Source organism: Colius striatus, chromosome 16 (genome assembly GCF_028858725.1).
Source record: "Colius striatus isolate bColStr4 chromosome 16, bColStr4.1.hap1, whole genome shotgun sequence".
NCBI classification, from domain to species: Eukaryota; Metazoa; Chordata; class Aves; order Coliiformes; family Coliidae; genus Colius; species Colius striatus.
The window spans coordinates 16998964-17011600 of record NC_084774.1 but is presented as its reverse complement, the minus strand read 5'-3'; the positions used below and the strand labels follow the sequence as shown (position 1 = coordinate 17011600).

The 12637-nt window shown below is 40.8% G+C and overlaps 1 protein-coding gene across 8 annotated transcripts in view; it reads left to right on the top strand.

Moving 5' to 3' along the window:
• Positions 1 to 12637, top strand: part of NCOA3 (nuclear receptor coactivator 3) — a 75894-nt gene that overhangs the window by 59273 nt on the left and 3984 nt on the right. For 7 of the 8 annotated variants that reach the window (XM_062009238.1, XM_062009244.1, XM_062009239.1 and 4 more), the window contains 13 exons: positions 303 to 450; positions 1421 to 1809; positions 2021 to 2901; positions 3898 to 4033; positions 5135 to 5326; positions 5849 to 6088; positions 7454 to 7580; positions 8071 to 8242; positions 9123 to 9419; positions 10508 to 10612; positions 11063 to 11288; positions 11514 to 11688; positions 12304 to 12445. In XM_062009238.1, the coding sequence (XP_061865222.1) occupies positions 303 to 450; positions 1421 to 1809; positions 2021 to 2901; positions 3898 to 4033; positions 5135 to 5326; positions 5849 to 6088; positions 7454 to 7580; positions 8071 to 8242; positions 9123 to 9419; positions 10508 to 10612; positions 11063 to 11288; positions 11514 to 11688; positions 12304 to 12445 (3230 nt within the window). The remainder of the gene's footprint in view (positions 1 to 302; positions 451 to 1420; positions 1810 to 2020; positions 2902 to 3897; positions 4034 to 5134; positions 5327 to 5848; positions 6089 to 7453; positions 7581 to 8070; positions 8243 to 9122; positions 9420 to 10507; positions 10613 to 11062; positions 11289 to 11513; positions 11689 to 12303; positions 12446 to 12637) is intronic. The other variant, XM_062009246.1, reaches the window with a different exon arrangement.

Sequence of the window (12637 nt, the reverse complement as noted above, 5' to 3'; positions counted from 1 at the left end):
CCACGGAAACTTACCACCCTGCCTGTGGAAGTTAACAAGTGTAGAACTTTGAGAGCTGTGCATGGGGAACACAAAATAATGCAGCATCCAAATAACCTTGTTTGCTTTTATCTTCTCTCTAATTTAAGAGAAAATGTGGATACTTCCCTTTTCTGAATATCTTTTGTTTGGGTGTGTTTCTTTTTAAATTACTTTTTTATATCTTCAGCAAACGAAGGGTATTGGGTTAAAAATCTGGAGAGTGCATATTAATAATGCCTGGGTTTTTAACTATGAACCCTATTTGTGTTTTTCCTTTGCAGCTTATACACAGGGTCATGCTGAGACACCACTGTATCGGTTTTCTTTAGCGGATGGTACCATAGTGACAGCACAAACCAAGAGTAAACTGTTTCGAAATCCTGTTACTAATGACCGCCATGGATTTGTCTCCACTCACTTTCTTCAAAGGTAAAATCAGCATTACAGAATCAAGTGCACTATGATGTATATTTTACCTGTGATAGTATGGTGTCATTTAAGTGTTATGGCTTAAAAAAATATATCTGACCTTGAAGATACCTGGAAAAAAATACTACACAAAAATATCTGATTGAAGCTCAAACAGAGGAGAAGTAGCTTGGGAAGCAGACTTGCATAGCATGCAAATACATGTGTCACCCTAACACTGACACTGCCAGCTTCACTGTGTGTCAGAAGGAGAGTCAGTCAAAAGAGAGGTTTTTGCTCAGTACCTGCATGGAGCATGTATTATGTGTTCATTATTCCTTTGGCTTAACATCTATAATGATGAAACACTGAAAATAGAAATGTTCAGTTATGTGCTCTATCTTACCCTTTTTTAATTGCAGACCAATTAAAAAGGTGACAAATTCCCCTCAGATGCATCATTGATGACTCAAAATTAAACGTACCTTAAATAGCACTTCCTGTGACCTGTTCTGGTTGATTGCAAGAATAATTGAAATGCTTCTCTAGAGGGAATGTGTCTGCTTCTAGCATTAAAGTGCCTCCAGATGCTGAAAATCAAGTAGCTGAGATTGTTCAGGGCATTATTAGTGTGCACAGGAGAATGGTGTCAGGCATTGACTTGGGCAGTAAAAGATGGCAGGTGTTTAAACTGATAAGTCTGACTAATGACTAATAGTCATTGATAATGACTATTGGTGAAAACCTTTTGAAAGAGTGATACTGTATGTATTTATAACTCAAATCATATAAAGGATCAAGCACTTCTGTAATGAATAAATGAGTGGCATGGTTTAGTTCTGCTTCTGTGGAAGCTTAAATCCTCACAGCTCTGTTTGAAAAAATATTTGAAAAATTATTTAACAGTGTTATTCTGTCTTTGTAGCACTTGATTCCAAACCAGGTTTAATTTGTTTTCTTGGGATTTCTGGGGTTGTTGTTGAACTTACAGAGAACAAAATGGATATCGGCCAAGTCCCAGTTCAGTTGGGCAGAACATCAGAACACCCGTGGCTGGAAACACAAATTCTGTTGGTGGCCTTATGAACATGTCACCTGGTCAAAGCATGCCAATGCAAAACAGGAACTATGGTATGGGAGATCCCAGTGCAGTGAGTCAGCTCAGCAGCACTCGCTATGGAGGCCCTGGTAATGTGGGGCCGGTGAACTCTGGGCCTGGAATGCAGTCCTCTGCTTATCAGAACAACAGTTATGGGCTGAATATAAGTAGCCCACCACATGGCAGCCCTGGTTTAACTTCCAACCAACAGAATCTAATGATATCTCCTAGAAATCGAGGGAGTCCAAAAATGAGTTCACACCAGTTTTCTCCAGTTACAGGTATTTCATTTTTGTTTTTATCTGAATTCCATCTCCTTTAGCAGCTCTTCATGATCATGCTCATGTTACTTCAATGTAGTATGCCTAATTCCGTGGTAAAAGTTTGTTTTCAAATAGTTACCTCCATGTGGCTGTCCTGCTTCATCCTTAGGAGAAGTAGCTACAGAAAATGTTGTAGTCTAATGACTTTGATCTCTGCCATGTGATACAGGTATGCACTCTCCAATGGGATCTGCCAGCAACACCGGCAACAGCACCTTTTCTAGCAGTTCTCTTAGCGCTCTTCAAGCCATCAGTGAGGGTGTTGGAACTTCTCTTCTATCAACCCTTTCTTCACCAGGCCCAAAATTGGATAATTCCCCAAATATGAGTGTTGCTCAGCAAAGCAAAACGAGTACCCAGGACTCCAAAAGCCCTTCTGGTTTATATTGTGAACAAAACCAAGTGGAAAGTTCCATTTGCCAGTCAAACAGCAGGGATCTCCTTAGTGAAAAAGACAGTAAAGAGGGAAATCTGGAGTCATCTGAAAGTCAGAGGGGGCCATCTGAAAGCAAAGGGCATAAAAAACTGCTTCAGCTACTGACGTGCTCCTCAGATGAAAGAGGACATTCCACAGCATCAAACTCACCTTTAGATTCAAATTGTAAAGAACCTTCTACCAACGTTACCAGTCCTTCAGGAGTTTCCTCGTCGACTTCTGGAGGGGTGTCTTCCTCCTCAAACATGCATGGGTCACTCCTGCAAGAGAAGCACAGGATTTTACATAAATTGTTGCAGAATGGCAATTCTCCTGCAGAGGTAGCCAAGATCACAGCTGAAGCTACTGGCAAAGACACCTATCATGATGCGAGCAATGCAGCCCCCTGTGGAGAAGGCACTGTCAAACAGGAACAACTGAGCCCAAAGAAGAGGGAAAACAATGCTTTACTAAGATACCTGTTAGATAAAGATGATGTTAAAGACCCTCTTTCCAAAGAGTTGAAGCCTAAAGTAGAAGGTGTGGATACTAAAATGGGACAGTGCAGTAGTTCTACAATCCCTACTTCTAGTCAGGAGAAAGACATGAAGATAAAGACAGAGCCAGCAGAGGAGGTACAGTATGATATAAAACACTGGTAGTGAACAAACCAAGGGGTTTTAATTACAGAGAATGGCTAAAATGTGCAAATGGTGGGAAACTGTATGCCCAGGTTTTGTTGTAAGTGAAAAAGCACAAGGAGAGAGAACTTTAAGTTACGGCCCGATTAAGGTAGCGTATATTTACAAATTATTCCTTAACATCAGATCTTTAGCATCTGCTGTTTCACATAGCAAATGTTTGGTTTTACATTTTAGTAGGAAATGGAGCTGTAACTCCCTCTGTGATTAGTTGGCAATACAACAGTAAAAAGTAACACATTTTGTTTTGAAAATATAAACAATACACAAAAAATTGAATAGTTAAAATAGCAATGGATTGGCTTTAGTTCATTCACTGGTTTTAGCACCCTTTTTTTCCTTAAATGAGGGGGAAGTGTTGTTCCAAACACATATATATTCAGCCTGAAAATAATTCTATGTTTATTTCTTGGTTTCAGTGTTCCTAGAGTTGAGATTCCAAGAAATGCCATGGTATAGCAAACCATACCACCATGGAACATCTGTCCTGAAAGCAACCATACACTTGTTAGGGACAACTGTTCTGAAAATTATAAATTAGGCAACCTGCTCCAGTGCCTCACCATCCTCATGCTGAAGAACTTCTTTTTAATCTCTACTTTACCTTCTTTCAGTTTGAAGCCATTTCCTCTTGTCCTATCACTACATGCCCTTGTAAAAAGCCCCTCTCCTCAGAAGGGTTACACTGTTTGTGTGTACCTCCAGTTTCTCTAATTCTCAAAATTAGCCAAGCAAAATACTCTAAAGAAATGAAGCTAAATGGTGTCTGAAGTTCTTTGGAAGTCGAGAGGTAGCCCAAGGGCACTGTCAGTATGCTGAAACATTTGTCTCACAGCTACAACTTTTAAGAGTAGTGAGGAGCTAAATAAGAGCTGAAGGATAGTCATATGATAGTAAATAACCTCGTTATATTACTTTTACCTCTTTCAGATGAGTGGAGACTTGGATAATTTGGATGCAATTCTAGGTGATCTGACTAGTTCAGAGTTTTACAATAATGGTATGTCTGCAAATGGAAATAACCTTGGAACAAAGCAAGCATTATTTCAAGGAAATGCCCTAGTGGGTAAGGAATTTCATCTAATATCACTTTGGTTTTAAAATTAGGGTGTTCCTCTTACCTGATGTAAACTTAATGCATCCTCAAATCCTTAGAGAATACCTTTTTCATCTCCTGTGTATTCAAGGACAAATGCAATGCAAATTATGCCACGGGCATAATATTTCATATGCTGTTTTGTACACAATTATCTGTCTTCACAGTACTCATCTACACAATGAATAACATTAACTTCAGTTCCTTATTTTATGGTTCCTTCTGGGTTTGTCTAAAGTAGATTTCTCAGAGACAAAACATCAGGAAAAATGTTTTGTGAGCTGTAAATTAAAATTGAGTATTTTTTTCCTTATAGATGAAATAATATGGGATTGCTAGCAAGCTTTTGATTTCCCACCAATTCTATGTGAAAACATCTTGTGGCCTGCAAATTCTATTCAGTATTACTCCTTGACTTTGAAAGGAATGCCCTTCCTTAGTAGCCAGCTGAGTAGAGCAGAAAGTGCCTTTGACCACTGTCATTGCAGCTGTCACTTCCTTTTATAACGTTGGTCATCTCTGGATTCTGTAGGACATTAGATTGCTGAGGTCACCTAAGGAGTGAAACATGGATAATGAAATATGTAAAACCATATTTACACATTTCAAGAACATGTAAGGCCACTGACACCATTGGCTCGATGTTTCTGTGCCAAGAGCACAGTGGTTTCTGGGTTAATTAGTCCACATAGTACACTTTGCTGAGGAACACACTGTGTTCTGCCTGCTCCATTTAACTTGTGACTGTCTCCATATCAGTTATCCAAAGGCTGGGCAGCCCACTTGTATTTATCAAGGAGCCTGTAATACTGCTGTGTTCCCAGATGTTAAAAACACATGGTTGATTACAGAACTTCAAATGAAGCTTCTCATGTCTAGAGCCAAAGGGACCTGCATTTGGCTTTTCCTGGACTCAAAAATGATTTGTGTAGTGAGAACACAAGCAAAATAACTATTTCTGGCTTGTTTGCTGTCTAATTTACGTGCCCATAAATAGATCAGACTTACTTAAGTCATCAGTGATACTTTCTATTTTAAACATACGGTTGCATGCATCTTTTGATTCATTAGCAGGGATGAGGAGTCCTCAGGCCACGCAGGCTACCCGCCCACCTTTCAGCAGAGCCATGTCTTTGGACAGCCCCGTGGGCTCCGGTGCTCCAGTCAGGAATGTCAATGCCTTCTCCATGTTACAGAAGCAAAACCTAATGGGTGGAAGTCCAAGAATGATTGAAAACCAAGACAATTTTGGAGCCAATCTGGGTTTGTTGATTGTTTACAAATAGATCTCATTGCAAAGGAAAAAGCTTTTCTGTTAAAAACGTTGCATAATTTTAATGTGACTTTTGGTTAGAAGAAATCTTAAAGACTTTTACCATCAGGATAAATACTTAGAGCTTTAGCTAGGGTAATAATTTAAAAGAACATAAGTGTTTGCTAATCTGTGTGTTATTACCAGCACTTTACTTTTGTTTAGTAGGTACATTGTTTTTTACCATTTCAAGTGTTGAATTGAACCTCTGTTTTTGAGATATAGGAACAAGGACAAGTCATGGGGGGGCAGCCAGTCATTACCTTAAAATATATTCAGATGAATAGGGTTATTTGATGATTTTGAACTTGACCCAGAAAGCTTGAGATGCTTTTGTAGGAGTTCACTGAATTGCTCTGTCACTGGCAGGTGTCCCAGTTGGTAAAACAAAACCAAACCCCATAACAAATATTTCTAAAGCCAAAACAGGGAATGTATGAAAAAAGTGTTTTGTTTTCTGCTTTTCGTTATAGCAAGTGCTCCTAACAGAAATGTAGCAATGAATCAGCATCAGTCAGCAGACTGGGGGCTGCCGAACTCGAAGGTGAACAGGTTGGAACCCACCGGTTCTGCCTCAATGCTGAGGGCAGGAGCTGAGTTCGGGACGGCCCTTCCCCGGCCCTCGGCGGGTGGCTCTGTGCCAGCGCTGCCCGTTCGCTCCAACAGCATCCCCGGGACAAGACCAATGCTACAGCAGCAAATGATTCACATGAGTAAGTTGTTCACTTTTGACTATCCTCTTAGCTCAGTCTCTCTCATTTCTTAATAAGCATTCCATCACCAGAATGAATCATTTTGGGTTTGGTAGAACAGCAGCTTTTCGTGCAAAGGCTTTTTGAGTTAAAAAGACTGTTATTGTTCCCTGACTGGGACGTTTGATTACTTTTTGGGGTTCTTTTTGTTTTCTTCTAGTGATATTTATGTGTTTCATACACTAATAACTCATGCCAAGTTTTAGGGAGGTAATTTCTGTATATGTCTTTAGTGCAGTACTTCTCTGTTAAATTCCAGGAACTAAATGCCATCTGTGATTACATTTGAAGCCACTGGTATCCTGATCAACTTAATTCATTGTACTTGATATCGATTCTTTTTTCTGTTAATTTCTTGGTTATCAGGATTTTTTTAAGCTTTTTTCTTAAGTATTTAAAAGTCCTTCTCATATGGAGTGTCCACATTTCATATACAATCACTTTGGAAATACAGGTTCTCTTTTAAGTATTCATGTTTGTGTGGGAGAAAATAAGCTGAATATCTAAAATACAAAGAGTCTTAAAGTTGTGGGTTTTTTCTGTTCTTTGTCTCTTAAGAAAGTTTTAGCCTAGAGCTGAAATCATGCTATTGTGCCAAAGCTGGCATGCCCCAGAAGGGCCAAAATAGACAGTGGTGTTCCTTTTTTTTATCAGGGAAGGCTGTTACCAGTTATTTAACAGGCTTCTACCAGTTCTCTTAGCCAGACATGTGACTATAAGGCTACACTGGGAGGAAACTTCTGCATCCCTGACTGATCAGAATTCCACAGCTTAGCTTCATAGAAGTTGTTATTTTGAGGTGATTCCTACCAATACTGGGGTGATGCAAACTCTCCTATGTCATGTTGTATGTCTCAGAGTAGGCAGAAGGACAGCTGTACTCTCAAAGAGCAAACTATTCTTATGTACCTTCTTCCTTTTGATTTTCACCCTATTTTGGAATGAAAAATGCCCAGTGTTGTTAATGTCACTATGGATTCTAGCAAATACACGTTGTCAGATTTTATTGGCTGGAAAACTAACTTTTGAATGTATAGTTGCTGTGTCTGTCAACGTCCTATTTTAGGGACTTAAGAATTAGAAACAGCAGTTCCATGCTAAGAGGGTGGCAGCTTTAGGTCACAGTCATATTTAAATCTGTGGTCTATTATGTTTCTGAAGTTACCTTGAGTACGAGTTTCTGCGTGTGCACACTCCAAAACATGCCCATAGAAAGCTCGTGGGGCTGCTTGACAATTTGTGTGATCACCGTGCTTTATGGGAACACTGAGAGAGCAGGATTAGCCCTTTTGTTTTTAAAAACCACACAAATGTTTTCTTTTGCAGGGCCAAACGAGATGAACATTGGCATGGGAGGCAATCCCTATGCACAGCCAGGACCATCTGCCCAACCGGGGTCGTGGCCTGACAACATGCTGTCCATGGAGCAAGCGGCGCGGGGTCCACAGAACAGGTACGGCTGGGGAGGGTTTGAAGACAACTGTAGCTACAACTGTTCACTGTTTGTCAGAACAGTTTAAGACCTGGAAAAAACTTAATGTAGCATATACAGTGAGGAAAACAGATTAGAGTGAGAATTTGTCTCCACATCTGCTGATGACGTGACACTGGATATCTTTGAACCCAGCTCCACAAAAGGCATGGCTGATGAAACCAATCTGTCCTTGAGTAGGGAGGCATGGAGAAAAGAGATAGGATAAACATGAAAGCATGTGTCTGTGGTACGTGCAGAAGTCAGAAGAAGACAAAATTTACATGTGTTCAGGGATACATGGCAGTTGACTGGACATTTTAGGACCTATATTTGGGACTTCAGTTCTTAAGTCTTACTTCAGTCTTTTGGGAGATTATAGAACTCAATCATCTCCAGGTCAATGTATTATAGAATAGCTAAATATATCCCTTTATAGTCCATAATGGCTGTAATGTTTTTGCATTTATAGACAATTGGTTAGAAACTCTTTGGATGACCTCTTATGTCCAGCACCAAGTATGGAGGGCCAGACTGATGAAAGGGCACTCTTGGATCAGCTGCACACATTGCTGAGTAATACAGATGTCACTAGTCTGGAAGAAATTGACAGAGCATTAGGAATTCCTGACCTTGTAAACCAAGTAAGTAAACAGAGACTTTGGCCATTTCTGTTTGAAAAATCTGCATTATTTTGTTATTCAAAAAGACAATGAAAGGGCCTTCTCAGTCTCCTCACTTTCCTTGTCTTCACTTTGCTAAATCTGCCTTTGGAAGCAACTACACTGAGTAGTGATTTTCATTGGAGAATTGAATCAATTCTCTGGAGTTTTTCAAATCCATCTGGACATGTTCCAGTGTGACCTGATCTAGGGGAACCTGCTTTAGCAGGGGTTGGGCTGGATGATGTTTAGAGGTCCCTGCTAACCCCAGCCATTCTGAATGTAAGGTATGGAATGGAATTCTGAATGTGAATTCCTTGTGCATTGCAAAAAACATAAAATGGCATCTTCTCATCTAAGTTTATTGTAATATGCCTTGGTATATCAGGAGGTCTTTTTGGGTGTAAATCGTTATAGTTCTATCAGCTGAGAATTGTTTTGGGTTTCTTTAGTTGAAATGGAACTAAAGAATTGAGAGTTTGGGTTGTGAAATCGTTTGACTGGCAGTGATGTGTCAGTAGGACACTTCCATCTCTGCCAGTTCCAGCCTGACTTTGCATGGCTAGCACACAGGAAAAAGAAATGCTCTGAATAATTCTGATCTTGCTAAACCCCAAAATCACAGTCATTTATACAAACAGCAGCTTAAAAGTGCAGAAGGGCTTGAGTGATGATACTGGGCTGCCTCTGGTTTAAAAACCATCTATTATTAATAACTGCTGCTGTTTCATTTTTCTGGAGACAAAACTGGTAACAATCTGTTCCACCCAAGAAACTATTGGTTGTTGCATGCTGTGTTAGCTTTATTGTTCCTTTATTGTTTCTTATGAATTCCTACTTAAAGATTCTTTATCTGTTGAAGGGACAAGCTTTGGAACCCAAACAAGACTCATTTCAAAGTCAGGAATCTTCAGTTATGCTTGACCAGAAGCCTTCGCTCTACAGTCAGCCCTATCAAGGGCAAGGGGCAGCGATGGCAGGAGGTTTTGGTACCATCCAGGGACAACAGCCATCCTTTAATTCAGTGATGAATCAGATGGGCCAACAGAGCAATTTTCCCCTTCAAAGTATGCATCCTAGAGCAAACGTGATGCGGCCTCGAACCAACACACCAAAGCAGCTCCGCATGCAGCTCCAGCAGAGGCTCCAGGGCCAGCAGGTAATCTGCTCTGCTGTTTTACACTTCTTGTTTCAGAGTGGAATGAGGTGCACACTGAACTGTGGTGCTTCACAAATTGGAAATTGACACTAAAGCAGGTGATTGAAAGGATCAGTCATTCACTTTGAGAGTGCATTTCACTCTGACTGCCTAATGGCTGTAGGAGTGAAAGAACCTGTATTAGGACAAGTGTTTCTCCTTCATTAGTCTCCTTAGCTATGGACTGGATTGATTCCTGCAGCACATGACATTATTGCTGCTTGAGAGTCTCTTGTACTATGTAGCTCTGGATGATCTCTTTATCTGTGTTAATGTTTAGTATTTCTTTTGAATCTCACTGATACTGTTGAATGGGCAGCTGTCTTTTAGCCTGTGTTTTCTGACTAACCGTTTGGGCTTCTTGAAATACAGGTTTGCTTTCCTTTTATTGATTTGATGTCACTTTGGTATTTTCTTAGTACGAAAGGTGAGAGAGTGGATACAGCCATGTAGATCTTAACACTGGGTTGAAAGCACTGCTTTAAAAATTGCCACATGATTTCAGCTTTGGATCCCTCATGTTAAACTGCAGCCCTGACATCAAATACAAAGTGCAAATAAGACTTGGGAAATGGAGACAGCGCTGCATGACATGGAATGGCAATGTTTAATCCTTAGGAGTTACTCTGGTCTCTCATGGTTATTCTGTGCCACTAATTCAATCTCAGTGGATTTGGTGTTTTGTGATAGAAAGAGACAGAGATGTAATTTTATCATTTTAAGCAGATAGTGGTTATACCCTTCTGCCCAAAACGTGATTTGGAACAAACAGATAGCCTGCTATATATTTATCCTTAAAAATGCCCATTTTGAGGGAAGGCAAAAAAAAAAGCCAGGTAGTGCTGCACTGTATGGAGGGGTTTTATTTTGTGTGTATCTGAACTGCTTAAACAGTGTGGGACCTCAGGTACATCAGACTAGGCAAAAATTAGCCATTGCACTTCATGGATTCAAGAGGTTTGTAAGGAATGTGTTTTGGAGGAGCTGCCATTACTTTGTTCAGATATTGGTCTTTTCAAGCTAATAGTGCTAAACTGTCTTTTTCCAAGTTTATGAACCAGACCCGTCAAACACTCGAGATGAAAATGGAAAATCCAGTTAGTGGCAACACCTCTGTGATGAGGCCAGTGATGCAGCCACAGGTGGGCTCCCAGGTAAGTCATTGCCACACATGCCATAAGAAACAGCAAGTTTTAAACAAACACATTTTTACACATCTATCTATAACATGGACCTTCCTTCATGGTTCCACAGCACTCCTTTTTATCTTTTCTGCCCTGCACAATTAAAGAAAGGAAGGTGTTTTTTTACTTCTAAGATTTCTGGGGGGATTTGTTCTGTAAGTCACATTATCAGTACAGCATGCTGATAGTCTTTGCCATATGGGGTCTGATACTTTGTCAGTTGTTTAGCACTAATGACAACATAATGAAAACCATCGATATTGTGATGATTTTTGTACTGGCTGTGGGTTTTCTTAACTTTGTTCTGGTAATGGATGTGCTGGCTCTTTAAGTTAGAGCATAGGTGGTTTGAATGACTCTGACATGATTTCACTTGTAAAAATGTTTTCTAATATGATTTCTCTTTTCTTTGGGGGATAGCAGCAAGGTTTTCTTAATGCTCAAATGGTGGCTCAGCGTAACAGGGAGCTAATAAGTCATCATTTTAGACAACAGAGGATGGCAATGATGATGCAGCAGCAACAGCAACCGCAGGCGTTCAGTCCACCGCCAAATGTGACTGCCTCAGGAAGCATGGATAGTGCTCTGACAGGCCCTTCAATGGCTCAAGTTCCCCCACAGCAATTCACCTATCCACCTAATTACGGTATTAGCACCAAGCTTTTCTGTTGCTGCTGTTGTTGTCTGTCTGGTGTTCTTTCCCTTTCCTCATGTATTATTCATCTGAACTACCCAAATACCGATTGTTCTGAAAAATGGAAAGTACTTCTGCACCAAAGGATGACTTTCCCTCCCTCCCATTGCTGCAAGAGAAACTAAAATTACTGGGTGATGATAACTGAAGTATATTCTCTGTTCTTCATCTTTTAAGGAATAAGCCAACAATCTGACCCTGCGTTTAGCAGAGTATCAAGCCCTCCCAACCCAATGATGTCATCAAGAATTGGATCCTCCCAGAATCCTATGATGCAGCATCCTCAGACAGCAACAATGTACCAGTCCCCTGAGATGAAGGGCTGGCCCTCGGGAAGCATGGCCAGGAGCAGGTGAGCTCAATTGTCACCTGCAGCTTAAATATTGTCTCAGTTTGTCCAAAGTAGCAGCCACATTAAAGACTTTACAGTAGGAATAGGATTTAGAAGAGAGAAAAACAATTGTATCTTTAGGGTCAGTATTGTCACAGAATCTTAAGGACTGGAAGGGGCCTTGAAAGATCATCTAGTCCAACCCCCTGCCAGTCCTTGATCCTGCTTTGGTTTAGGAAACAAGACCAATTAAATATACCTTACACCCAGCTCCATTGATTCATATTGGACCTCTGTGATCTGTGTGACTGGAAGCAACATTCAGTCTTTGAATGCTAGAAAAATTACTTGGTGGGGAAATACAAAAGTTCACAATAGGGTTACAACGTGCAGCCCTAAGAGGTGCCTCCAAAAAGGGGACAATAGGAAATGCAAACACACAGTTCTGTGTGTACCTGAAAATTCAGATTTTCTTGGGGAGGGAAACTGCTGTTCCTGCCTTAAACACACAGGAGATAGAAACAAGTCCATGTCAGGAGAGTTTTCTTTCTCACATGCTGACAGCTGTGCAGGAAAGGCAATGTATCCATGTGGACACTTCTTGGAAGGTGATTCCTTTGTCCTTCTGTGCTTCAGCTCATTCCCCCAGCAGCAGTTCAGCCACGCGGGTGCCCCGGCAGCGTACAGCATGATGCACATGAACGGCAGCAGCGGGCACATGGGGCAGATGGCCATCAATGCCATGCCCATGGCCGGGATGCCCATGGGGCCGGACCAGGTAAGGCACACCTCAAGCCTGCTGAGTGTTTTCCCATTGAGTACAGTTGGCTTTGAGCCATTTCTCTGTTCTCAGTTACCCTGGGTTGTTTGTATTTATATCTGTGGAGTTACAACATGCATGTGCCAAGAGACACCCTATTTAAATCAAATCCATGATGAATCCAAGCCGCAGGCTGTGATTAGCTGGTTG